The sequence below is a fragment of the Chamaea fasciata genome, unplaced genomic scaffold (assembly GCF_029207755.1).
Source record: "Chamaea fasciata isolate MVZ Bird 193981 ecotype frontalis unplaced genomic scaffold, bChaFas1.0.hap1 SCAF_440, whole genome shotgun sequence".
NCBI classification, from domain to species: domain Eukaryota; kingdom Metazoa; phylum Chordata; class Aves; order Passeriformes; family Sylviidae; genus Chamaea; species Chamaea fasciata.
The window spans coordinates 2,146-28,472 of NW_027094525.1; the positions used below are offsets into that span (position 1 = coordinate 2,146).

Consider the following 26,327-nt stretch of genomic DNA (forward strand, 5'->3'; position numbering starts at 1 on the left):
CCCCCGTCTACGGCCGCGAGGTTTTGGCTTTCCTGACGCTGCCGCCGCCGGGGGCTCGGCGGCGCCGGGGGGGCGCTGGAGAGCGCCGTGCTGGGCCCCCCCCCAGCGCCCTGCAGCAGATGAAACCCATCCTGGACAGGTGAGCCGGCCCTCCCGGAGGGCGCGGGGATCTTTCGGGGGTGTTGGCGGGTTTTTGGGGATTTTTTGGGGGTTTTTTGGGGGTTTTTTGAGCCTTTTTTCGGATTTTTTTTGCGTTTTTTTGGGATTTTTTGGGGATTTTTTTAGCGTTTTTTTGGGATTTTTTTTGCAATTTTTTTGGGATTTTTTGGGGATTTTTGAGCCTTTTTTTGGAATTTTTTTAAGGGTTTTTTTTGGATTTTTTTGGGGGATTTTTTTAGCCTTTTTTCAGATTTTTTTGCATTTTTTTCTGATTTTTTTTGGGGATTTTTTTTAGCCTTTTTTCGGAATTTTTTTGCGGGTTTTTTTCAGATTTTTTTGGAGGATTTTTTTTTAGGCTTTTTTCGGATTTTTTTGCAGTTTTTTTTTTGATTTTTTGGGGATTTTTTTAGCCTTTTTTCGGATTTTTTTTGCAATTTTTTTTGGATTTTTTGGGGGATTTTTTTAGCCTTTTTTCGGATTTTTTTGGGGGGTTTTTTCAGATTTTCTTGGAGGGTTTTTTAGCCTTTTTTTGGATTTTTTTTGCAATTTTTGGGGATTTTTTGGGGATTTTTTTAGCCTTTTTTCGGATTTTTTTTGAGTTTTTTTTTTGATTTTTTGGGGGATTTTTTTGAGCCTTTTTTCGGATTTTTTTGCGGTTTTTTTTGGATTTTTCGGGGATTTTTTTAGCCTTTTTTTTGGATTTTTTTTGGCAATTTTTTTTGGATTTTTGGGGGATTTTTTTAGCCTTTTTTTCGGATTTTTTTTGCGGTTTTTTTGATTTTTTGGGGATTTTTTTAGTCTTTTTTCGGATTTTTTTTGCGGTTTTTTTAGGGATTTTTTGGGGATTTTTTAGCCTTTTTTCGGATTTTTTTTGCGTTTTTTTTTGGATTTTTTGGGGGATTTTTTAGCCTTTTTCGGATTTTTTTGGGGGGTTTTTTCAGATTTTTTGGAGGGTTTTTTAGCCTTTTTTTGGATTTTTTTTTGCAATTTTTGGGGATTTTTTGGGGATTTTTTTAGCCTTTTTTGGAATTTTTTTAAGGGTTTTTTTTGGATTTTTTTGGGGATTTTTTTAGCCTTTTTTCAGATTTTTTTGCATTTTTTTCTGATTTTTTGGGATTTTTTTAGCCTTTTTTCGGAATTTTTTTGCGGTTTTTTTCAGATTTTTTTGGAGGATTTTTTTTAGGCTTTTTTCGGATTTTTTTGCAGTTTTTTTTTTGATTTTTTGGGGATTTTTTTAGCCTTTTTTCGGATTTTTTTTGCAATTTTTTTGGATTTTTTGGGGGATTTTTTTAGCCTTTTTTCGGATTTTTTTGGGAGGTTTTTTCAGATTTTTGGAGGGTTTTTTAGCCTTTTTTTGGATTTTTTTTGCAATTTTTGGGGATTTTTTGGGGATTTTTTTAGCCTTTTTTCGGATTTTTTTTGAGGTTTTTTTGGGATTTTTTGGGGATTTTTTTAGCCTTTTTTTCGGAATTTTTTTGCGTTTTTTTCGATTTTTGGGGGGAATTTTTGAGGTTTTTTCTGATTTTTTTTGAGGTTTTTTTTTGGGGGGGGGGATTTTTGAGTCCTTTTTCAGAATTTTTTTTGCAATTTTTTTGGATTTTTCGGGGATTTTTTTTTAGCCTTTTTTCGGATTTATTTTGCGGGGTTTTTTTCGGATTTTTTGGGGGGTTTTTGGGCCTTTTTTCGGATTTTTTTTGTCGCTGTTTTGCAGATTTTTGGGGGATTTTTGAGCCTTTTTTCGGATTTTTTTTGCAGTTTTTTGGATTTTTTGAGGGTTTTTTTAGCCTTTTTTCAGATTTTTTTTGCGGTTTTTTCTGATTTTTTGGGGATTTTTTAGCCTTTTTTCAGATTTTTTTTTGAGGTTTTTTTTTCGGATTTTTTGGGGGGTTTTTGAGCCTTTTTCGGATTTTTGGGGGGGTTTTTTTCGGATTTTTTGGGGGGTTTTTTTTAGCAATTTTGGGGGGATTTTTTGTGCAATTTTTTTCGGATTTTTTGGGGATTTTGGAGCCTTTTTTCAGAATTTTTTTTCGGATTTTTGGGGGGATTTTTTAGCCTTTTTTTTTTGGTTTTTATGTTTTTTGCTTTGCTGATTTTTTGTGGGTTTTTTGGCATTTTTTCCCGATTTTTTTTGCGTTTTTTTTCGGGAGATTTTTTAGCCTTTTTTCGGAATTTTTTTTGAGTTTTTTTTTCGGATTTTTTTGGGGGGTTTTGAGCCTTTTTTCGGGGTTTTTTGGTGGTTTTTTTTTTTGGATTTTGGGGGGGTTTTTTTAGCAATTTTAGGGGGATTTTTTGTGCAATTTTTTCAGATTTTTGGGGGATATTTTAGCTTTTTTTTAGGAATTTCTTTTGCATTTATTTCTAATTTTTTCAAGATTTTTTATTTTTCGGATTTTTTTTTTCTTAATATTTTGAGATTTTTCTTTCAGACCTTTTTAACCTTTTTTCGGATTTTTTTTTCCTTCTTTTTTCTGATCGTTTGGGATTTTTTTTCACCTTTTTTGGGTTTCTTTTTTCACTTTTTTTCTTGGATTTTTTTGGGATTTTTTTTGTTGTTGTTTTTGGCGTCGCTCCGGGATTTTTGGGAGGGGGGGGGGAGGGAGGGAATTAATTCCAAAATTCCCGGAAAAAAAACCAAAAAAACGCCTCCCAGGTGTCCCCAGGTGGACCCAACCTCCAAAATCCCCAAAATTCCATGGGAAAAACCCCAAAAAGCAGCTCCCAGGTGTCCCCAGGTGTGCCCAGGTGCGTGCCCAGGTGCGCCCCCCTCACCTGTCCGCGTCCCCTCAGCTTCCTGGTGCGCTCCCAGGTGTCCCCAGGTGGACCCAACCTCCAAAATCCCCAAATTTCCCTGGAAAAAACCCCTAAAAACAGCTCCCAGGTGTGCTCAGGTGTGCCCAGGTGCGTGCCCAGGTGCGCCCCCCTCACCTGTGCACGTCCCCGCAGGTTCCTGGTGAGTTCCCAGGTGTCCCCAGGTGGACCCAACCTCCAAGATCCCTAAATTTCCCCGAGAAAACCCCAAACAAAGGTGTCCCCAGGTGTCCCCAGGTGCGCCCAGGTGTGCCCAGGTGTGCCCAGGTGCGCCCCCCTCACCTGTCCGTGTCCCCTCAGCTTCCTGGTGAGCTCCCAGGTGTCCCCAGGTGAATCCAACCTCCAAAATCCCCAAAATTCCCTGGGAAAAACCCCAAAAAGCAGCTCCCAGGTGTGCCCAGGTGCGCCCAGATGTGCCCAGGTGTGCCCAGGTGTGCCCCCCTCACCTGTGCGCGTCCCCTCAGCTTCCTGGTGCGCTCCCAGGTGTCCCCACAGGTGGACCCAACCTCCAAAATCCCCAAATTTCCCTGGAAAAAACCCCTAAAAACAGCTCCCAGGTGTGCTCAGGTGTGCCCAGGTGCGTGCCCAGGTGCGCCCCCCTCACCTGTGCGCGTCCCCGCAGGTTCCTGGTGAGTTCCCAGGTCTCCCCAGGTGAACCCAACCTCCAAAATCCCCAAATTTCCCCGAGAAAACCCCCAAAAATGGCTCCCAGGTGCGCCCAGGTGCGCCCAGGTGCGCTCCCCTCACCTGTGCGCGTTCCCTCAGCTTCCTGGTGCGCTCCCAGGTGTCCCCAGGTGAACCCAACCTCCAAAATCCCCAAATTTCCCCGAGAAAACCCCAAACAAAGGTGTCCCCAGGTGTCCCCAGGTGCGCCCAGGTGCGCGCCCAGGTGCGCCCCCCTCACCTGCGCGTCCCCGCAGGTTCCTGGTGAGTTCCCAGGTGTCCCCAGGTGAATCCAACCTCCAAAATCCCCAAATTTCCCCGAGAAAACCCCAAACAAAGGTGTGCCCAGGTGTGCCCAGGTGTGCCCAGGTGTGCCCAGGTGCGCCCCCCTCACCTGTGCGCGTCCCCTCAGCTTCCTGGTGCGCTCCCAGGTGTCCCCAGGTGAACCCAATCTCCAAGATCCCCAAATTTCCCCGAGAAAACCCCAAACAAAGGTGTCCCCAGGTGCGCCCAGGTGTGCCCAGGTGTGCCCAGGTGCGCCCCCCTCACCTGTCCGTGTCCCCTCAGCTTCCTGGTGCGCTCCCAGGTGTCCCCACAGGTGAACCCAACCTCCAAAATCCCCAAAATTCCCTGGGAAAAACCCCAAAAAACGGCTCCCAGGTGTGCCCAGGTGCGCCCAGGTGTGCCCAGGTGTCACCCCCCTCACCTGTCCGTGTCCCCGCTGGTTCCTGGTGAGCTCCCAGCATCCCCAGGTGTCCCCAGGTGGACCCAACTTCCAAAATCCCCAAATTTCCCCAAGAAAACCCCCAAAAATGGCTCCCAGGTGTCCCCAGGTGCGCCCAAGTGTGCCCAGGTGCGTGCCCAGGTGTCGCCCCCCTCACCTGTCCGTGTCCCCTCAGCTTCCTGGTGCGCTCCCAGGTGTCCCCACAGGTGAACCCAACCTCCAAAATCCCCAAAATTCCCTGGGAAAAACCCCAAAAAGCAGCTCCCAGGTGTGCCCAGGTGCGCCCAGGTGCGTGCCCAGGTGCGCCCGCCTCACCTGCGCGTCCCGGCAGGTTCCTGGTGAGTTCCCAGGTGTCCCCAGGTGAATCCAACCTCCAAAATCCCCAAATTTCCCCGAGAAAACCCCAAACAAAGGTGTCCCCAGGTGTGCCCAGGTGCGCGCCCAGGTGCGCCCAGGTGCGCCCCCCTCACCTGCGCGCGTCCCCGCAGGTTCCTGGTGGCGGTGCCGGCGGTGGCCTCGCGGGGCGTGTCCCTGCACAGCGGCCGCCCCCCGCCCTGGGCGCAGCGGCAGCGGCAGCGGCTGGAGCAGCAGGTGCGCGAGGAGCTGCGCGCCCGCGGGGGACACCTGGCGGCGCACCTGGCCGCGCCCCGCACCCAGTTCCCCGACCCGCGGCTGGTGCAGTACGACTGTGGTAAGGGGGGGGGAGGGGACGCACCTGGGGGGACAGGTGGGGACACACCTGGGGGGACTCACCTGGGGATACACATGGGGACACCTGGGGGATCCGGGGTCACACCTGGGGAGACAGGTGGGGATACACCTAGGGATACACCTGGGGGGACACACCTGGGGAGACACACCTGGGGACAAATCTGGGGACACACCTGGGGACACACCTGGAGGGATACACCTGGGGGGACAGGTGGGGACACACCTGGGGAGACACACCTGGGGACACACCTGGGGATACACCTGGGGACACACCTGGAGGGATACACCTGGGGGGACAGGTGGGGACACACCTGGGGGGACACACCTGGGGACAAATCTGGGGACACACCTGGGGATACACCTGGGGACACACCTGGGGATACACCTGGAGGGACACACATGGGGGGACACATCTGGGGACACACCTGGGGGTCCTGGGACACACCTGGGGGGACACACCTGGGGGGACACACCTGGGGGGACAACTGGGGCACCTGGGGGTCTTGGGACACACCTGGGGATACACCTGGGGACACACCTGGGGATACACCTGGGGGGACCTGGGGATACACCTGGGGGGACAGGTGGGGATACACCTGGGGGGACACACCTGGTGGCGCACCTGGGGACACACCTGGGGGGACACCTGGGGACACACCTGGGGGGACACTTGGGGACACTTGGGGGGACCTGGGGACACACCTGAGGACACACCTGGGGGGACACCTGGGGGGATCTAGGGATACACCTGGGGACACACCTGGGGATACACCTGGGGATACACCTGGGGGGACACACCTGGGGATACACCTGGGGACACTTGGGGGGACCTGGGGACACACCTGAGGACACACCTGGGGACACACCTGGGGGGATCTGGGATCACACCTGGGACACACCTGGGGACACACCTGGGGACATCGCGGGGCTTTGGGGACATCGGGGTCATTGTGGGTTTGGGGGTCACGGAGGGGTCACGGAGGGGTCATGGAGGGGTCATCGGGGTCACTGGGGTGGTTTGGGGTCACCTGGTGCCGCCCCCGGTGTCGCCGCTGCCGCTGCGCTGGCCTTTACCTGTCCTCACCTGCCTCACCTGTGTGGGTGTCACCTGTCTGTCCTTCACCTGCCTCACCTGTGTCTCACCTGTCCTACCTGTCTCTGCTGCTGTCCCAGTGCCTTACCTGTCCTTTACCTGTTCCTTACCTGTCACACCTGTCCCTTACCTGTGTCTCACCTGTCCCTTACCTGTCCTTCACCTCTCACCTGTCCTGCTCGTTCCCTGCTATCCCACCTGTCCCTTACCTGTATTTCACTTGTCACACCTGTCTTGTCATTTTCTCTCCCACCTGTCCCTTACCTGTGCCTCACCTGTGCCTCACTTGTCACACCTGTTTTATCCCTCACCTGTCACACCTGTCCTGTTCCCATCTTATCCCACCTGCATCTCACCTGTCCCTTACCTGTGTCTCACCTGTCACACCTGTCCTGTCGTTTCCTGTTTCCCCCATCCCTCGTCTGTGTCTCACCTGTGTCTTACCTGTGCTCTCACCTGTGTCTTACCTGTGCTCTCACCTGTGTCTCACCTGTGTCTCACCTGTGTCTCACCTGTCACACCTGTCTCATTTGTCTCTCACCTGTTACACTTGTCTCATCCTATCTTACCTGTCCCTCACCTGTCACACCTGTCCTATCCCCTCCTATCCCACCTGTGTCTCACCTGTGTCTCACCTGGGCCCAGGTAAGCTGCAGGCGCTGGACGTGCTGCTGCGGCGGCTGCGGGCGGGCGGGCACCGCGTGCTGATCTTCACGCAGATGACGCGGATGCTCGACGTCCTCGAGCGCTTCCTCACCTTCCACGGCCACATCTACCTGCGCCTCGACGGCTCCACCCGCGTCGAGCAGAGACAGGTGAGCCCCGGCGCGCACCTGGCTGGGGTTAGACGCACCTGGGTGGGGTTGGAGACACCTGGGGCGCACCTGGGTGTGGCTAGACACACCTGGGATGTGTCTGGGCGGGGTTAGAGATGCCTGGGACACACCTGGACGTACCTGGAGTACACCTGGGTGGGGTTGGAGACACCTGGGACACACCTGGGTGGGGTTAGAGACACCTGAGATGTATTTGGGCGGGTTTAGAGATGCCTGGGACACACCTGGATACAGCTGGGGCACACCTGGGTGGGGTTAGAGACACCTGGGGCGCACCTGGACACACCTGGGATACACCTGGGTGGGGTTAGACACACCTGGGTGTGGCTGGGTACAGCTGGGACACACCTGGGTGGGGTTAGAGATACCTGGGGCACACCTGAGTTGAGTTAAGCACACTTGGGGTGCACCTGGATGGGGTTAGAGACACCTGGGGCACACCTGGGTGGGGTAAGAGACACCTGGGTGGGGTTAGAGACACCTGGGGCGCACCTGGACACACCTGGGGCGCACCTGGGTGGGGTTAGACACAGCTGGCATATACCTGGGTGGGCTTAGAGACTCCTGGGACACACCTGGGTGGGGTTGGGGAGGCCTGGGACACACCTGGACACACCTGGGCGCACCTGGGTGGGGTTAGACACACCTGGGGCACACCTGGGTGGGGTTGGAGACGCCCGGGATACGCCTGAGCGCACCTGGCTGCACCTGGGTGTGGTGGGGATGCACCTGGGGCACGTCTGGGTGGGGTTAGACACACCTGGGTGTGGCCAGGTACGGCTGGGACATACCTGGGTGGGGTTAGACACGCCTGGACGCACCTGGGGCGCACCTGGGTGTACCTGGGTGGGGATAGACACACCTGGGACACACCTGGGTTGGGTTAGAGACACCTGGGACACACCTGGACACACCTGGGGCACACCTGGGTGGGGTTAGACACACCTGGGGTGCACCTGGGTGGGGTTTGACACAACTGGGACACACCTGGGTTGGGTTAGAGACACCTGGGACACACCTGGACACACCTGGGGCACACCTGGGTGGGGTTAGACACACCTGGGGTGCACCTGGGTGGGGTTTGACACAACTGGGACACACCTGGGTTGGGTTAGAGACACCTGGGACGCACCTGGACACACCTGGGGCACACCTGGGTGGGGTTAGAGACACCTGGGGCGCACTTGGACACACCTGGGGCACACCTGGGTGTACCTGAGTTGGGTTAGACGCACCTGGGACACACTTGGGTGGTGTTAGACACACCTGGACGCACCTGGGAAGAGGAGCAGGGCCAGGTGTGCTCCAGGTGAGCTCCCAGGTGCGCCCAGGTCTCCGAATCCCCTCGAAGCCGCTCCCAGGTGTCTCAGGTGCGCCGAGGTCACTCCCTGGTGTGTCGGGGTCACTGCCAGGTGTGCCCAGGTGTCCTAAGACCACTCCCAGGTGTCCCAGGTGTGCCCCAGGTATTCCCAGGTGTCCCAGGTGTGTCCCCAGGTATTCCCAGGTGTCCCCAGGTGCCCCCAGGCGCCCCCAGGTGTCCCCCAGTTGTCCCCAGGTGTCCCCCAGGTGTCCCCAGGTGTCCCCAGTTGTCCCCAGGTGTCCCCAGGTGTGTCCCCCAGGTGCCCCCAGGTGCCCCCAGGTATTCCCAGGTGTTCCCAGGCGTGCCCAGGTGCCCCAAGACCACTCTCAGGTGTTCCCCAGGTGTCCCCAGGTATTCCCAGGTGTGCCCAGGTGTGTCCCCAGGTGCCCCCAGATGTCCCCAGGTGTCCCCAGGTGTGTCCCAGGTGTCCCCAGGTGCCCCCAGATGTCCCCAGGTGTGTCCCAGGTGTATCCAGGTGCCCCCAGGTGTCCCCAGATGTCCCCAGGTATTCCCAGGTGTCCCAGGTGTGTCCAGGTGTCCCCAGGTGTGTCCCCCAGGTGTCCCCAGGTGCCCCCAGATGTCCCCAGGTATTCCCAGGTGTCCCAGGTGTGTCCAGGTGTCCCCAGGTGTGTCCCCCAGGTGTCCCCAGGTGCCCCCAGGTATTCCCAGGTGTCCCAGGTATTCCCAGGTGTCCCCAGGTGTGTCCCAGGTGTCCCCAGGTGTGTCCCCCAGGTGTCCCCAGGCGCCCCCAGGCGTCCCCAGGTGTCCCAGGTGTCCCAGGTGTCCCCAGGTGTGTCCCCCAGGCGCCCCCAGGCGCGCCCCGCCCTCACCTGCCCGTCCCCCCAGGCGCTGATGGAGCGCTTCAACGCCGACAAGCGCATCTTCTGCTTCATCCTGTCGACGCGCTCGGGCGGCGTCGGCGTCAACCTGGCCGGCGCCGACACGGTCGTGTTCTACGACTCCGACTGGAACCCCACCATGGACGCCCAGGCCCAGGACAGGTGCCACCGCATCGGCCAGACCCGCGACGTGCACATCTACAGGTGAGCGCGGCGACGCGGGGGGGGTCGCCTGTCGCACCTGGGCGCTCACCTGGGTGGATTTTTAGGAGTTCTGGACTCACCTGGGCGGATTTATAGGAGTTTGGGACTCACCTGGGTGGATTGATAGGAGTTTGGGACTCACCTGTGCGGTTCTTTAGGAGTTTGGACTCACCTGTGCGGTTCTTTAGGAGTTCTGGACTCACCTGGGTGGATTTATAGGAGTTTGGACTCACCTGTGTGGATATTCGGGAGTTTGGGGGTCGCCTGTCGCACCTGAGCGCTCACTTGTGCGGATTTTTAGGAGTTTGGGACTCACCTGTGCAGTTATTTAGGAGTTCTGGACTCATCTGAGTGGATTTATAGGAGTTTGGACTCACCTGTGCAGTTATTTACAGTTTTGGACTCACCTGTGCGGTTCTTTAGGAGTTCTGGACTCACCTGTGCGGTTCTTTAGGAGTTCTGGACTCACCTGGGCGGATTTATAGGAGTTTGGGACTCACCTGGGTGGATTGATAGGAGTTTGGGACTCACCTGTGCGGTTCTTTAGGAGTTCTGGACTCACCTGTGCGGTTCTTTAGGAGTTCTGGACTCACCTGGGCGGATTTATAGGAGTTTGGGACTCACCTGTGCGGTTCTTTAGGAGTTCTGGACTCACCTGGGTGGATTTATAGGAGTTTGGACTCACCTGTGTGGATATTCGGGAGTTTGGGGGTCGCCTGTCGCACCTGGGCGCTCACCTGTGCGGTCGTTTAGGAGTTCTGGACTCACCTGAGTGGATTTATAGGAGTTTGGGACTCACCTGTGCGGTTCTTTAGGAGTTCTAGACTCACCTGGGTGGATTTATAGGAGTTTGGGACTCATGTGGATGGTTGTTTGGGAGTTTGGAGGTCACCTGTCGCACCTGAGCGCTCACCTGTGCGGTTATTTAGGAGTTTGGGACTCACCTGTGTGGTTGTTTAGGAGTTCTGGACTCACCTGTGTGGTTGTTTAGGAGTTCCGGACTCACCTGTGTGGTTGTTTGGGGGTTACAGCCTTACCTGTCGCATATGGGCGCTCACCTGTGCGGTTGTTTAGGAGTTTTGGACTCACCTGTGTGGATTTATAGGAGTTTGGGACTCACGTGGGTGGTTGTTTGGGAGTTTGGGGGTCACCTGTCACACCTGAGCGCTCACCTGTGCGGTTCTTTAGGAGTTCTAGACTCACCTGTCCAGGTATTTAGGAGTTCTGGACTCACCTGGGCGGTTGTTTGGGGATTACAGCCTCACCTGTCGCACCTGAGCGCTCACCTGTGCGGTTGTTTAGGAGTTCCGGACTCACCTGGGTGGTTGTTTGAGAGTTACAGGCTCACCTGTCGCACCTGAGCGCTCACCTGTGCGGATTTTTAGGAGTTCGGGACTCACCTGTGCGGTTCTTTAGGAGTTCTGGACTCACCTGGGTGGATTTATAGAAGTTTGGGACTCACCTGTGCGGTTGTTTAGGAGTTCTAGACTCACCTGAGTGGATTTATAGGAGTTCTGGACTCACCTGGGCGGATTTATAGGAGTTTGGACTCACCTGTGTGGATATTCGGGAGTTTGGGGGTCGCCTGTCGCACCTGGGCGCTCACCTGTGCGGTCGTTTAGGAGTTCTGGACTCACCTGAGTGGATTTATAGGAGTTTGGGACTCACCTGTGCGGTTGTTTAGGAGTTCTGGACTCACCTGGGTGGATTTATAGGAGTTTGGGACTCACCTGTGTGGTTGTTTAGGAGTTCCGGACTCACCTGTGTGGTTGTTTGGGGGTTACAGCCTCACCTGTCGCATATGGGCGCTCACCTGTGCGGTCGTTTAGGAGTTCTGGACTCACCTGAGCGGATTTATAGGAGTTTGGGACTCACCTGTGCAGTTATTTAGGAGTTCTGGACTCACCTGGGTGGATTTATAGGAGTTTGGGACTCACCTGTGCGGTTGTTTAGGAGTTCTGGACTCACCTGGGTGGGTTTATAGGAGTTTGGGACTCACCTGTGCGGTTGTTTAGGAGTTCTGGACTCATCTGGGCGGATTTATAGGAGTTTGGACTCACCTGTGTGGATATTCGGGAGTTTGGGGGTCGCCTGTCGCACCTGGGCGCTCACCTGTGCGGATTTTTAGGAGTTTGGGACTCACCTGTGCAGTTCTTTAGGAGTTCTGGACTCACCTGGGTGGATTTATAGAAGTTTGGGACTCACCTGGGTGGATATTCGGGAGTTTGGGGGTCGCCTGTCGCACCTGAGCGCTCACCTGTGCGGTCGTTTAGGAGTTCTGGTCTCACCTGTGCGGTTCTTTAGGAGTTCTGGACTCACCTGAGTGGATTTATAGGAGTTTGGGACTCACCTGTGCGGTTGTTTAGGAGTTCTGGACTCACCTGTGTGGTTGTTTGAGAGTTACAGGCTCACCTGTCGCATATGGGCGCTCACCTGTGCGGTTGTTTAGGAGTTCTGGACTCACCTGGGTGGATTTATAGGAGTTTGGGACTCACCTGTGTGGTTGTTTAGGAGTTCCGGACTCACCTGTGTGGTTGTTTGGGGGTTACAGCCTTACCTGTCGCATATGGGCGCTCACCTGTGCAGTTGTTTAGGAGTTTTGGACTCACCTGGGCGGATTTATAGGAGTTTGGGACTCACGTGGGTGGTTGTTTGGGAGTTTGGGGGTCACCTGTCACACCTGAGCGCTCACCTGTGCGGTTGTTTAGGAGTTCCGGACTCACCTGGGTGGTTGTTTGAGAGTTACAGGCTCACCTGTCGCACCTGAGCGCTCACCTGTGCGGATTTTTAGGAGTTTGGGACTCACCTGTGCGGTTCTTTAGGAGTTCTGGACTCACCTGGGCGGTTCTTTGGAGATTACAGCCTCACCTGTCGCACCTGAGCGCTCACCTGTGCGTTTGTTCAGGAGTTCCAGACTCACCTGTGTGGATATTCGGGAGTTAGGTGCTCACCTGTCGCACCTGAGCGCTCACCTGTGCGGTTATTTAGGAGTTTGGGACTCACCTGGGTGGGTGGGCGGGAGCTTGTGGGTCACCTGTCGCACCTGGGCGCTCACCTGTGCGGTTATTTAGGAGTTTGGGACTCACCTGTGCGGATATTTAGGAGTTCCGGGCTCACCTGTGTGGATATTCGGGAGTTAGGTGCTCACCTGTCGCACCTGGGTGCTCACCTGTGTGGTTGGTTGGGAGTTTTGGACTCACCTGTGCGGTTATTTAGGAGTTTGGGACTCACCTGTGCGGTTATTTAGGAGTTTGGGACTCACCTGTGCGGTTATTTAGGAGTTCCGGGCTCACCTGTGTGGATATTCGGGAGTTAGGTGCTCACCTGTAGCACCTGGGCGCTCACCTGAGCAGCCGGGGCTGCTCTTGGTACCTGTGGTGGCACCTGGGGCTCACCTGTGTCTCACCTGTCTCACTTGTGTGTCCCGTCTGTGCCTCACCTGTCCCCTCACCTGTCTCCCGTCTCACCTGGGCGCAGGTGAATCGGTGAGCGCACGGTGGAGCGGAACCTCCTGAAGAACGCCTGTGTCACCTGTGTCACCTGTGTCACCTGTGTCACCTGTCTTACCTGTCTCACCTGTCTCACCTGTATCTCACCTGTCTCTCACCTGTCTCACCTGCGCAGGTTGATCTCGGAGCGCACGGTGGAGGAGAACATCCTGAAGAACACCTGTGTCACCTGTGCCTTTACCTGTCTCTCACCTGTATCTCACCTGTCTCACCTGTCTCACCTGTCTCACCTGTCTCACCTGTATCTCACCTGTCTCACCTGTCTCACCTGTCTCACCTGTGCAGGTTGATCTCGGAGCGCACGGTGGAGGAGAACATCCTGAAGAAAGCCAATCAGAAGCGGCTCCTGGGCGACATGGCCATCGAGGGCGGGAACTTCACCACCGCCTACTTCAAACAGGTGAGGCCCCGCCAGGTGGGCAGGTGAGGGCGGGCAGGTGGGCTGCGGGCTTCCCGCCAGGTGGGCTCCCAGGTGTGGAGCGACCTTCTGGGGGGATGTCCGGGGTGTCCAGGTGAGGTTCAGGTGGGTTCAGATGTATCCAGGTGAGGCTCAGGTGAGGTTCAGGTGTGTCCAGGTGAGATTCAGGTGGGTTCAGGTGTGTCCAGGTGAGGTTCAGGTGGGTTCAGGTGTATCCAGGTGAGGTTCAGGTGAGGTTCAGGTGTGTCCAGGTGAGGTTCAGGTGGGTTTAGATGTATCCAGGTGAGGTTCAGGTGTGTCCAGGTGAGGTTCAGGTGGGTTCAGGTGTATCCAGGTGAGGTTCAGGTGGGTCCAGGTGAGGTTCAGGTGAGGTTCAGGTGTGTCCAGATGAGGTTCAGGTGTGTCCAGGTGAGGTTCAGGTGGGTTTAGATGTATCCAGGTGAGGTTCAGGTGTGTCCAGGTGAGGTTCAGGTGTGTCCAGGTGAGGTTCAGGTGGGTTTAGATGTATCCAGGTGAGGTTCAGGTGTGTCCAGGTGAGGTTCAGGTGGGTTTAGATGTATCCAGGTGAGGTTCAGGTGTACCCAGGTGAGGTTCAGGTGGGTCCAGGTGAGTTTCAGGTGTGTCTGGGTGGGGTTCAGGTTGGTCCAGGTGAGGTTCAGGTGTGTCCAGGTGGGTTCAGGTGTGTCCAGATGAGGTTCAGGTGTCCCCAGGTGTCCCCAGGTGTGTCCCCAGGTAACTCAGCTGTGTCTCAGGTGTGTCTCAGGTGCCCCAGGTGTGTTTCAGCTACCCCCAGGTAACCCAGGTGTGCCCCCAGGTGCCCCAGGTAACTCAGGTGTGTCCCAGGTGTGTCCCAGGTGTGCCCCCAGGTAACCCAGGTGTGCCCCCAGGTGCCCCAGGTAACTCAAGTGTGTCCCAGGCGTGTCCCAGGTGTGTCCCCAGGTAACCTAGGTGTGCCCCCAGGTGTGCCCCCAGGTAACTCAGGCGTGTCCCAGGTGCCCCCAGGTAACCCAGGTGTGCCCCCAGGTAACCCAGGTGCCCCCGGGTAACTCAGGCGTGTCCCAGGTATGTCTCAGGTGCGTCCCAGGTGCCCCAGGTGCGTCTTAGGTGCCCCCAGGTAACTCAAATGTGTCCCAGGTGTGCCCCCAGGTGTGTCCCCAGGTAACCCAGGTGTGTCCCAGGTGCCCCCAGGTAACCCAGGTGTGCCCCCAGGTAACTCAGGTGCACCCAGGTGCCCCCAGGTAACTCAGGTGTGCCCCCAGGTAACTCAGGTGCGCCCAGGTGCCCCCAGGTAACCCCGGCGTGCCCCTCCCCCCCCGCAGCAAACCATCCGCGAGCTGTTCGACATGGCGCCCGAGGAGCGCGACGGCGACAAGGACGGCGACGGCCGCGACGGCAGCCGGGACAACGACGACGACGAGGACCCGGCGGCCACCCGCAGGACGCACATCCTGGAGCAGGTGAGGCGCACCTGGGACGCACCTGGGACACACCTGGGGACACCTGGGGACACCTGGGACACACCTGGGACACACCTGGGGACACACCTGGGACACACCTGGGAGACACCTGGGACACACCTGGGACACACCTGGGGACACCTGGGGACACACCTGGGACACACCTGGGCACACCTGGGACACACCTGGGAGACACCTGGGACACACCTGGGACACACCTGGGGACACACCTGGGGACACACCTGGGACACACCTGGGACACACCTGGGGACACCTGGGACACACCTGGGACACACCTGGGGACACCTGGGACACACCCGGGCACACACCTGGGACACACCTGGGACACACCTGGGGACACACCTGGGGACACACCTGGGACACACCTGGGACACACCTGGGATACACCTGGGATACACCTGGGACACACCTGGGGACACACCTGGAGGGGGGAGGGCAGGTTTCGGATGTGGCCAGGTGTCCCCGAGGGGTTCGGGTGTCACCAAATGGGCGCAAATGTCCCCCGGTGGTCGTCGCCCGACGGTTGGAGTGTCCCCGGGTGTCCCCAGGTGACCCCAGGTGTCCCCAGGTGTCCCCAAGTGACCCCGATGTCCCCAAACACGGTCCCCGATTGTCCCCAAACATCCCTGAACGTCCCCGATATTGTCCCCAACGGTGCGGAACGGTCCCCAACGGTCCCCAACGGTCCCTGATGTCCCCAAACATCCCCGATTGTCCCCAAACGTCCCCAACGGTCCGGAACGGTCCCCAACGGTCCCTGATTGTCCCCGATTGTCCCCAACGGTGCGGAACGGTCCCGGATGTCCCCAAACGTCCCCAAACGTCCCCGATTGTCCCCAACGGTGCGGAACGGTCCCCAACGGTCCCCAATGGTCCCCAAACGTCCCCAACGGTCCCCAACGGTCCCCAATGTCCCCAAACGTCCCCAAATGTCCCCAACGGTCCCCGATTGTCCCCAAATGTCCCCAACGCTTCCCGATGTCCCCAAACGTCCCCGATTGTCCCCAACGGTCCGGAACGGTCCCCAACGGTCCCCAAATGTCCCCAACGGTCCCCGATGTCCCCAAACGTCCCCAAACGTCCCCAACGGTGCGGAACGGTCCCCAATTGTCCCCAACGGTCCCCAAACGTCCCCGATTGTCCCCAACACCATCCCTGATGTCCCCGGTGTCCCCAATTGTCCCCAAACGTCCCCAAAAGTCCCCAACGGTCCCCGATTGTCCCCAACGGTCCCCAACGGTCCCCGATTGTCCCCAAACGTCCCCGATGTCCCCAAACGTCCCCGATTGTCCCCAACGGTGCGGAACGGTCCCCAACGGTCCCCAATGGTCCCCAATTGTCCTCAAATGTCCCCAACCGTCCCCAATGGTCCCCAAACGTCCCCACTGGTCCCCGATGTCCCCAAACGTCCCCGAACGTCCCCGATTGTCCCCAACGGTCCCCAAACGTCCCCGATGTCCCCAACCGTCCCCAATGGTCCCCGATTGTCCCCGATTGTCCCCAACGGTGCGGAACGGTCCCGGATGTCCCCAAACGTCCCCGATTGTCCCCAAACGTCCCCAAATGTCCCCAATGGTCCCTGATTGTCCCCAAATGTCCCCAATGGTCCGGAACGGTCCCCAACGGTCCCCGATTGTCCCCAAACGTCCCCAAACGTCCCCAAACGTCCCCGATTGTCCCCAAACGTCCCCAAACGACCCCAAACGTCCCGGATTGTCCCCAACGGTGCGGAACGGTCCCCGATTGTCCCCAAACGTTCCCGATTGTCCTCAACGGTCCCCTATTGTCCCCAACGGTCCGGAACGGTCCCCACCGGTCCCCGATTGTCCCCAAACGTCCCCAAATGTCCCCAACGGTCCCCGATGTCCCCAAACGTCCCCGACGGTGCGGAACGGTCCCCACCGGTCCCCGATGTCCCCAAACGTCCCCCACGGTGCGGAACGGTCCCCAACGGCCCCCACCTGTCCCCCGCGGCGGGCAGGCGCTGTGCGGGGCCGAGGACCCCGAGGACATCCGGGCGGCGTCGCAGGCGCAGGCCGAGCGCGTGGCCGCCCTGGCCGAGTTCAGCGAGTCGCTGAGCCCCGAGGAGGGCGCTGGCGCGGCCGAGGGCGCCGAGGAGGAGCTGAGCAAGGCCGAGCAGGAGATCGCCGCCCTGGTGGAGCAGGTGAGCGCGCACCTGGCCGCAGGTGAGGGCGGGACGAAATTTCGGCGATTTTTGGGGAAATTTTGGGGTTTTTTGGGGGTTTTTTGGGGTTTTTTGGGGGTTTTTGGGGAGGAGCTGAGCAAGGCCGAGCAGGAGATCGCCGCCCTGGTGGAGCAGGTGAGCGCGCACCTGGGCACAGGTGAGGGGGGGAGACGATTTCGGCGATTTTCGGGAAATTTTGGGGTTTTTTGGGCGAAATTTGGGGATTTTGAAGGGTTTTTGGGGGTTTTTGGGGGTTTTTGGGGAGGAGCTGAGCGAGGCCGAGCAGGAGATCGCCGCCCTGGTGGAGCAGGTGAGCGCGCACCTGGGCACAGGTGAGGGGAGGAAAGGTTTCGGGAAATTTTGGGGAAATTTTGGCATTTTTTGGGCGAAATTTTGGGATATTGGAAGGATTTTGGGGGGAATTCTGGGGTTTTTTGGGCGATTTTTTTGGGGTTTTTTGGGCGAAATTTTGGGGTTTTTTGGAGAATTTTTGGGGGATTTTTGGGGGGATTTTGGGGGGTTTTTTGGGTTTTTTTGGGGGGTTTTTTGGGTTTTTTGGGGTTTTTTGGGGTTTTTTGGGGGTTTTTGGGGAGGAGCCGAGCAGGAGATCGCCGCCCTGGTGGAGCAGGTGAGCGCGCACCTGAGCGCAGGTGAGGGGGGGAGACGATTTCGGCGATTTTCGGGAAATTTTGGGGTTTTTTGGGGGTTTTTTGGGGTTTTTTGGGGGTTTTTGGGGAGGAGCCGAGCAGGAGATCGCCGCCCTGGTGGAGCAGGTGAGCGCGCACCTGGGCACAGGTGAGGGGGGGAGACGATTTCGGCGATTTTCGGGAAATTTTGGGGTTTTTTGGGCGAAATTTGGGGATTTTGAAGGATTTTTGGGGGTTTTTGGGGGTTTTTGGGGAGGAGTTGAGCAGGAGATCGCCGCCCTGGTGGAGCAGGTGAGCGCGCACCTGGGCCCAGGTGAGGGGGGGGAGACGATTTCGGCGATTTTTGGGAAAATTTTGGCATTTTTGGGCGAAATTTTGGGATTTTTGAAGGATTTTTGGGGGTTTTTTGGGGGTTTTTGGGGAGGAGCCGAGCAGGAGATCGCCGCCCTGGTGGAGCAGGTGAGCGCGCACCTGAGCGCAGGTGAGGGGGAGGGGGAAATTTCGGCGATTTTCGGGGAAATTTTGGCGTTTTTTGGGCGAAATTTGGGGATTTTGGAAGGATTTTTGGGGGGAATTTGGGGGTTTTTTGGTGGATTTTTTTGGGGTTTTTTGGGCGAAATTTTGGGGTTTTTTGGAGGATTTTTGGGGGTTTTTTGGGGGATTTTTGGGTGATTTTGGGGTTTTTTGGGGTTTTTTGGGGAATTTTTGGGGTTTTTTGAAGGATTTTTGGGGGGAATTGGGGTTTTTTTTGGGGTTTTTAGGTGATTTTTGGGGTTTTTTGGGGTTTTTTTGGGGGTTTTTGGGGAGGAACCGAGCAGGAGATCGCCGCCCTGGTGGAGCAGGTGAGCGCGCACCTGGGCACAGGTGAGGGGGGGAGATTTTGGGGAATTTTTAGGATGATTTTGGGATGATTTTTGGAGTATTTTTGGGTTGATTTTGGGGCTTTTTTCAGTTGATTTTGGGGATATTTTTGGGATTTTTTGGGAATATTTTAGGGAAGACTTTCAGATATTTGTGGGATGATTTTGGGGGAATTTTTTGTGATGATTTTGGGGGGTTTTTTTGGGAAGATTTTTGGGGATTTTTTTTGGAATATTTTTGGGATGATTTCGGGATATTTTCGGGATGATTTTGGGGATGATTTTGGGTTTTTTTGGAATTTTTTTGGGATTTTTTTGAGATATTTTGGGGATATTTTTGGGATGATTTTTTGGATATTTTGGGGATGATTTCGGGTTATTTTTGGAATATTTTTGGGATTTTTTGGGACATTTTTGGGACATTTCTGGGATTTTTTTTGGGTTGTTTTCGGGATGATTTTAGAGATGTTTTCAGGTAATTTTTGGGTTATTTTTGGGACATTTTTGGAATGATTTTGGGACATTTTTGGGATTTTTTTTGGGATATTTTTGGGATAATTTTGGAGATACTTTGAGGTAATTTTTGGGATCCTTTTGGGGTATTTTTGTGACTTTTTGGGACATTTTCGGGACGTTTTTGGGATGATTTTGGGGATATTTTTGGGATTTTTTTGTGATATTTTTAGGACGATTTTGGGATATTTTTGGGATTTTTTTGGGATATTTTCAGGACGATTTTGGGACATTTTTGGGATTTTTTTGGGATATTTTCAGGACGATTTTGGGACATTTTTGGGATTTTTTTGGGATATTTTCAGGACGATTTTGGGACATTTTTGGGATTTTTTTTGGGATATTTTCAGGACGATTTTGGGACATTTCTGGGATTTTTTTTGGGATGTTTTCAGGACGATTTTGGGACATTATTGGGATTTTTTTGGGGATATCTTTGGGACGATTTTGGGACATTTTTGGGATTTTTTTGGGAATATTTTTGGGACATTATTGGGATTTTTTTGGGGATATTTTCAGGACGATTTTGGGACATTTTTGGGATTTTTTTGGGGATATCTTTGGGACGATTTTGGGACATTTTTGGGATTTTTTTGGGAATATTTTTGGGACATTTTTGGGATTTTTTTGGGGATATTTTCAGGACGATTTTGGGACATTTCTGGGATTTTTTTTGGGATATTTTCAGGACGATTTTGGGACATTTTTGGGATTTTTTTGGAGATATTTTCAGGACGATTTTGAGACATTTTTGGGATTTTTTTGGGATATTTTTGGGACATTTTTGGGACGTTTTTGGGACATTTCTGGGATTTTTTTGGGGATATTTTCAGGACGATTTTGGGACATTTTTGGGATTTTTTTTGGGGGGATATTTTCAGGACATTTTTGGGACATTTTTGGGATTTTTGGGGGGATATTTTCAGGACGATTTTGGGACATTTTTGGGATTTTTTTGGGATATTTTCAGGACGATTTTGGGACATTATTGGGATTTTTTTGGGGATATTTTCAGGACGATTTTGAGACATTTTTGGGATTTTTTTGGGGATATTTTTGGGACATTTTTGGGACATTTTTGGGATTTTTTGGGATATTTTCAGGACGATTTTGGGACATTTTTGGGTTTTTTTTGGGATATTTTCAGGACGATTTTGGGACATTTTTGGAATTTTTTTGGGGATATTTTCAGGACGATTTTGGGACATTTTTGGAATTTTTTTGGGGATATTTTCAGGACGATTTTGGGATATTTTTGGGACAATTTTGGAATATTTCCGGGACATTTTGGGGGCGTTTTCGGGGACGATTTTGGGGGTGACCCGGGCTGTTTTCCAGCTGACCCCCATCGAACGTTACGCCATGAATTTCCTGGAGGCGTCGCTCGAGGACGTCAGCCGCGAGGAGCTCAAGCAGGCCGAGGTTTGGGGGGTCCCCGGGGGGGATTTTGGGGGTCCTGGGAGGTTTTTTGGGGGTCCCCGGGGGGTTTTGGGGGTCCTGGGAGGTTTTTTGGGGGTCCCCGGGGGATTTTGGGGGTCCTGGGAGGTTTTTTGGGGGTCCCCGGGGGATTTTGGGGGCCCTGGAGGGGATTTTTGGGGGTCCCCGGGGGATTTTGGGGGTCCTGGGAGGTTTTTTGGGGTCCCCGGAGGGGTTTTGGGGGGTCCCAAAAAATCTGGGGGGATCCCATTGGGATTTAGGGGTTCCCAAATTGAGTCTGGGGGTCCCAAATTAAATCTGGGGGGACCTCGGATGGGTCTGGGGGTCCCCAATTGGGTCGGGGGGCCCCACTCGGGTCCGGGGTCCCCAAATTGGGTCAGGGGTCTCCCCAGTTGGGTCTGGGGTGTTCCCAATTGTGTCAGGGGGTCCCAAATTGGGTCTGGGGGGTCCCCAATGGGGTCTGGGGTCCCCAAAATTAGGTCAGGCGTCCCCAAATTGGATCGGGGTGCCCAAATGGGTCTGGGGTCTGCCCAATTGGGTCTGGGGGGTCCCCAATCGCATCAGGGGTCCCCAAATTGGGTCAGGGGGTCCCAAATTAAATCGGGGGGGTCCCCAATTGGGTCGGGGGTCCCAAACGAAATCGGGGGGGGTCCCCAATTGGGTCGGGAGTCCCCAATGGGGTCGGGGGTTCCCAAATTAAATCGGGGGGGTCTCCAATTGGGTCGGGGGATCCCAAATTAGGTCAGGAGTTCCTAATTGGGTCGGGGATCCCATTATCGGGTCGGGGGGTCCCCAATGGGGTCGGGGGTCCCAAATTAAATCGGGGGGGTCTCCAATCGGGTCGGGGATCCCATTATCGGGTCGGGGGGGTCCCCAATTGGGTCGGGGGGGTCCCAAATTAAATCGGGGGGGTCCCCAATGGGGTCGGGGGTCTCCAATCGGGTCGGGGGTCCCCAATTGGGTCGGGGGGGTCCCAAATTAAATCGGGGGGGTCCCCAATTGGGTCGGGGGTCTCCAATCGGGTCGGGGGTCCCCAATGGGGTCGGGGGTCCCCAATGGGGTCGGGGGGGTCCCCACTCGGGTCGGGGGTCCCCAATGGGGTCGGGGGTCCCCAATTGGGTCGGGGGTCCCCAATGGGGTCGGGGGTCCCCAATGGGGTCGGGGGTCCCCAATGGGGTCGGGGGTCCCCAATTGGGTCGGGGGTCTCCAGTCGGGTCGGGGGTCCCCAAGTGGGTCGGGGGTCCCCAATGGGGTCTGGGGGTCCCAAACTAAATCGGGGGGTCCCCAATTGGGTCGGGGGTCCCAAATTAAATCGGGGGTGTCCCCAATTGGGTCGGGGGTCCCCAATGGGGTCGGGGGTCCCCAATGGGGTCGGGGGGTCCCAAATTAAATCGGGGGGTCCCCAATTGGGTCGGGGGTCCCCAATCGGGTCGGGGGTCCCCAATTGGGTCGGGGGTCCCAAATTAAATCGGGGGGGTTCCCAATTGGGTCGGGGGTCTCCATTTGGGTCGGGGGTCCCCAATTGGGTCGGGGGTCCCCAATGGGGTCGGGGGTCGTCCCCACTCGGGTCGGGGGTCCCCGGGCTGAGCGCGGCCCCTCCCCTTGCAGGAGCAGGTGGAGGCGGCGCGCAAGGACATCGACCAGGCCAAGGGGGGCGGGGGGCGCTTCCGGCTGCCCCCCCGGCCGGGGGAGGGGCGGGGGGAGGACGACGACGACCAGGAGGAGGAGCCGGCGGGAGGGGGCGTGGCCGCGCCGGGGGGAGGGGCTGCGGGGCCGGGGGGAGGGGCCGGAGGGAAGGAGGAGGAGCCTCGGCCCGAGAGGGGAGGGGGAGGGGCGGGGGGAGGGGAAAAGGGCGGGGCCCGGAAGGCGAGGAGGGCTCGGCCGCGCCCGCCCCGCCCCGAGAGGGCGGGGACTCGCGTCAGCCAGCGGCTGAGGGCGGGGACGACGCCGCGGCCCCGCCCGGCCACGCCGGCGCCGCGGGCCGAGGGGGCGGCGTCGTCACCGCCCCCTCCGGTGACGTCGCCGACGCCCCCGCCCGCTTCGCCCCCGGCCACGCCCCCGCCCTCCCCCCGGCCCCCCGTGACGTCATCGCCGCCCGCCACCCCGCCCCCCGCGCCGTCGCTGCCGCCTGCTCCTCCCCCCGCCTCCCCGCCCCCCGCGACGTCATCGCCCCCGCCCCCCGCGACGTCATCGCCCCCGCTTCCCGTGACGTCATCGCCGCCGCCGCCGCCCGTGACGTCGTCGCCGCCGCCTCCGGTGACGTCGTCCCCGCCTCCTCCTCCGCCCCTCCCCTCCTCATCCTCATCCCCGCCCCCGCCGCGGGAAGAGCCCTCGGCGGCCCCGCCCCCTCAGGCCCCGCCTCCCGCCGCCCAGGCCCTGCCCCCCCGGCGCCGGCGCAGCGCCGACGTGGAGATCCGGCAGGCGCAGGGGGCGGGGCCGGCGGCCAAGGTGCTGCGGACGCTCCCGGGGCGCCTGGTCACCGTCCTGGAGGCCCCGCCCCCTTCCGCCGCCACGGGGGGCGGGGCCACGCGCCGCCGGCGACACCGGGACCCCCGCCCAGTCGGTGACGTCGTCATCGTCGTCGGCCCCGCCCACCAAGCGCCGCCGGGGCCGCCCCCCCAAACGGCGGCTGCTGGGAGGGGGCGGGGCCAGGTCGCGCCGGCGCCGCCCTGGGACCCCGCCCAAAAGCGCCGCCCCCGCCGCGGGGGATTCTGGGGGTGGGCGGGGCCGGCGCCGGGGGCGCCCCACGCGGGGCTTGGGGGGCACCGGAGGGGGAGGGGCCGGGGGGTCTCCCCCGGCCCGGAAGCGCCGTAGGGGGCGCCCTCCCAAGATGGCGGCCGGGGAAGGGGGAGGGGAGGGGTCGCGCTCGCCCAGCCCCCGCCCCGCCTCGCCCGCCCCGCCCCGCACCACCCGGGCCCGCCCCGTGGCGCCCTTAGCCCCGCCCCTGACGCGGGAGCCGAGGAGGAGGCCACGCCCCCCCGAGGACAGCGGGGACGACGGGGGAGGGGCCAGGAGGAAGGAGCCCCTCCCCCACCCCCCGGCCAAACGGCGGCGCGGGGGCGGGGCCGGGAACCAGCCGACAACCGCCCGGAGGCGGCGGCGTGGGCGTGGCTCCCCGGCGGCCACGCCCCGACGGTTACAGCCCCCGCGCCGCTGCGCCGCCGCCCCCGGGCAGGGCGGGGGAGGGGCCGCCCCTCAGGACCCCCCCGGGGGCGTGGGGGCGGGGCTGAGGGGGAGGAAGGCCAAGACGTGACAAGATGGCGGCGGGATCGTGGAGGGAGTGGGGAAGATGGCGGGACAAAATGGCCGACGGGCTCCGTGGGGAGGGGTGGGGGCAAGATGGCCGACGGGGCGAGGGCGAAACGGTTGATGGGACACAAAATGGCCGACGGCGGCCTAGGTGTCGTTGGTTGGTGCCAATATGGCTGACACAGTGACCTTTGAGTGACCCCAATATAGCTGACAGGGTGGTCCCAAGATGGCTGCCACAGTGACCTTTGGTTGGCGCCAATATGGCTGATGAGGTGGTCTTAAAATGGCCGACGCAGTGACCTTTGGTTGACCCCAATATGGCTGACGGGGTGGTTCCAATATGGCTGACGCACTGACCTTTGTGTGACCCCAGTATGGCTGTCGGGGTGGTTTCAATATGGCCGACGCAGTGACCTTTGTGTGACCCCAATATGGCTGATGGGGTGGTTCCAATACGGCCGACGCAGTGACCTTTGTGTGACCCCAGTATGGCTGATGAGGTGGTCGCAATATGGCCGACCTGGTGACCTTTGGCTGACCCCAATATGGCTGACAGAGTAGTCCCAATATGGCCGACACGGTGACCTTTGGTTGACCCCAATATGGCTGACAGAGTAGTCCCAATATGGCCGACACGATGACCTTTGGTTGACCCCAATATGTCTGCTAGGGTGGTTTCAATATGGCCGACCCGGTGACCTTTGAGTGACCCCAATATGGCTGACGGGATGGTCCCAGTATAACCAACCCGGTGACCTTTGGTTGACCCCAATATGGCTGACAGGGTGGTCTCAATATGGCCGACCTGATGACCTTTGTTTGGCCCCAATATGGCTGACAGGGTGGTTCCAATATGGCTGATGCGGTGACCTTTGAGTGACCCCAATATGTCTGCTGGGGTGGTTTCAATATGGCCGACCCGGTGACCTTTGTGTGACCCCAATATGTCTGACGAGGTGGTCCCAAATATGGCCGATCTGGTGACCTTTGGTTGACCCCAATATGGCTGACAGGGTGGTCCCAATATGGCCGATCTGGTGACCTTTGGCTGACCCCAATATGGCTGACAGGGTGGTCCCAATATGGCCGACCCAGTGACCTCTGAGTGACCCCAAGATGGCTGCCACAGCAAATCCAAGATGGCCGACTCCGTGAGTCTATGACATCACCTCCGGTGGCCGTCTTGGACTTGATGACGTCATCACAGGCGGCCATCTTGGAACAGGCTGCGATTGGACACAATGACGTCATTGTTGGTGGCCATCTTGAATGCGGTGACGTCACAGCCGACGACCATCTTGCTCCAGCTCCCTTCGCTTCCGGCGGCCATCTTGGATCTGCTGACGTCACCACCAGCCCCCCGGAGAGTGAACTTGGGCGTTGGCGGCCATCTTGGACTGTGTGATGTCATCGGTGGAAGCCATCTTGGACCGTGTGACATCACAGGTGGCGGCCATCTTGGCCCCAAGTGTGATCCCCACCCCGGCCGCCATCTTGCCCGCGGCAGGGAAAACACTTGGCGGCCATCTTGTTTCCGGGTGGCCATTTTGAAACCGTGATCACCTGACCTGGCGGCCATCTTGACTATGAACCCGTACCCAAACCTGGCGGCCATCTTGCCTCCCAGCAACCTCGGCGACTCCCGGCGGCCATCTTGGCTCTGACAACCACGTGACCTGGCGGTGACCTCGGCCTCGAGCAGACACAAAACCCCGGCGGCCATTTTGATTCCCGGTGGCCATCTTGGCTCTGACAACCACGTGACCCGGCGGCGACCTCGGCCTTGGGCAGACACAAAACCCCGGCGGCCATTTTGATTCCCGGCGGCCATCTTGAACCCACGAGCGGGCGCCAAAACTTGGCGGCCATCTTGCCTCCTGTCGGCCATCTTCCTTCTAAACAACACGTGACCCGGCGGCCATCTTGACCACGAGCCGACCGCTGACCCCGGCGGCCATCTTGCCTCCCGCCGACTTCCGTCACTCCCGGCGGCCATCTTGATTTCCATCCGCCATCTTGACTACGAGCTGACACCGAAACCCGGCGGCCATCTTGATTCCCGCCGACTTCCGTCACTCCCGGCGGCCATCTTGATTTCCATCCGCCATCTTGACTACGAGCTGACACCGAAACCCGGCGGCCATCTTGATTCCCGCCGACTTCCGTCACTCCCGGCGGCCATCTTGCCTCCTGGCGGCCATCTTGTTTCCGGACCGGGCCCAGCAGAGTCGGGGGGTGGTCCGGGGGTGGGGGAGGGGCGGTTTTTTTCCCCTCCCCCCTCCCCCCCCGCGGTAAAATTGGTTCCTTTCGAACCCGATCTATGCAAAAGGTGCTTTTGTGCTGGGCAGGGGGCGGGGCCGGGTTTCTTTTGGGGGTGGGGGGTTGAAAAAGGGGGGAGGTCCCCGGGGAAGGGGGAGGGGCGGGGTTTTCCTCGCCCCTCCCCCACCCTGTCCAGGCGGCGGTCGAAGCTTTTTGTTTTTTGTTTTTCGTTTTGTTTTTTTTTCTCGTTTTTTGTTTTTTTGTTTTCCTTGCGATGAAATAATAAAAAAAAAATTAAAAAAAAAAAAGAAAAAAAGACAAAAATTGTAAAAAAAAATTTAAAAATTCCGAGTTTTTGGGGTTTCCCCGCCC

At 57.1% G+C, this 26,327-nt stretch overlaps 1 protein-coding gene across 1 annotated transcript; it reads left to right on the plus strand.

Moving 5' to 3' along the window:
* Positions 1-26,273, plus strand: LOC136305491 (helicase SRCAP-like; the record flags this gene model as incomplete). The annotated part of the gene is made up of 9 exons (XM_066208741.1): positions 1-139; positions 4,843-5,045; positions 6,804-6,973; positions 9,201-9,397; positions 13,192-13,306; positions 14,644-14,781; positions 16,784-16,966; positions 20,346-20,429; positions 22,053-26,273. Coding segments are annotated over 9 exons (2,435 nt in total), but the record flags the coding sequence as incomplete, so codon positions are not given.
* Positions 26,274-26,327: the final 54 nt, after the last annotated feature.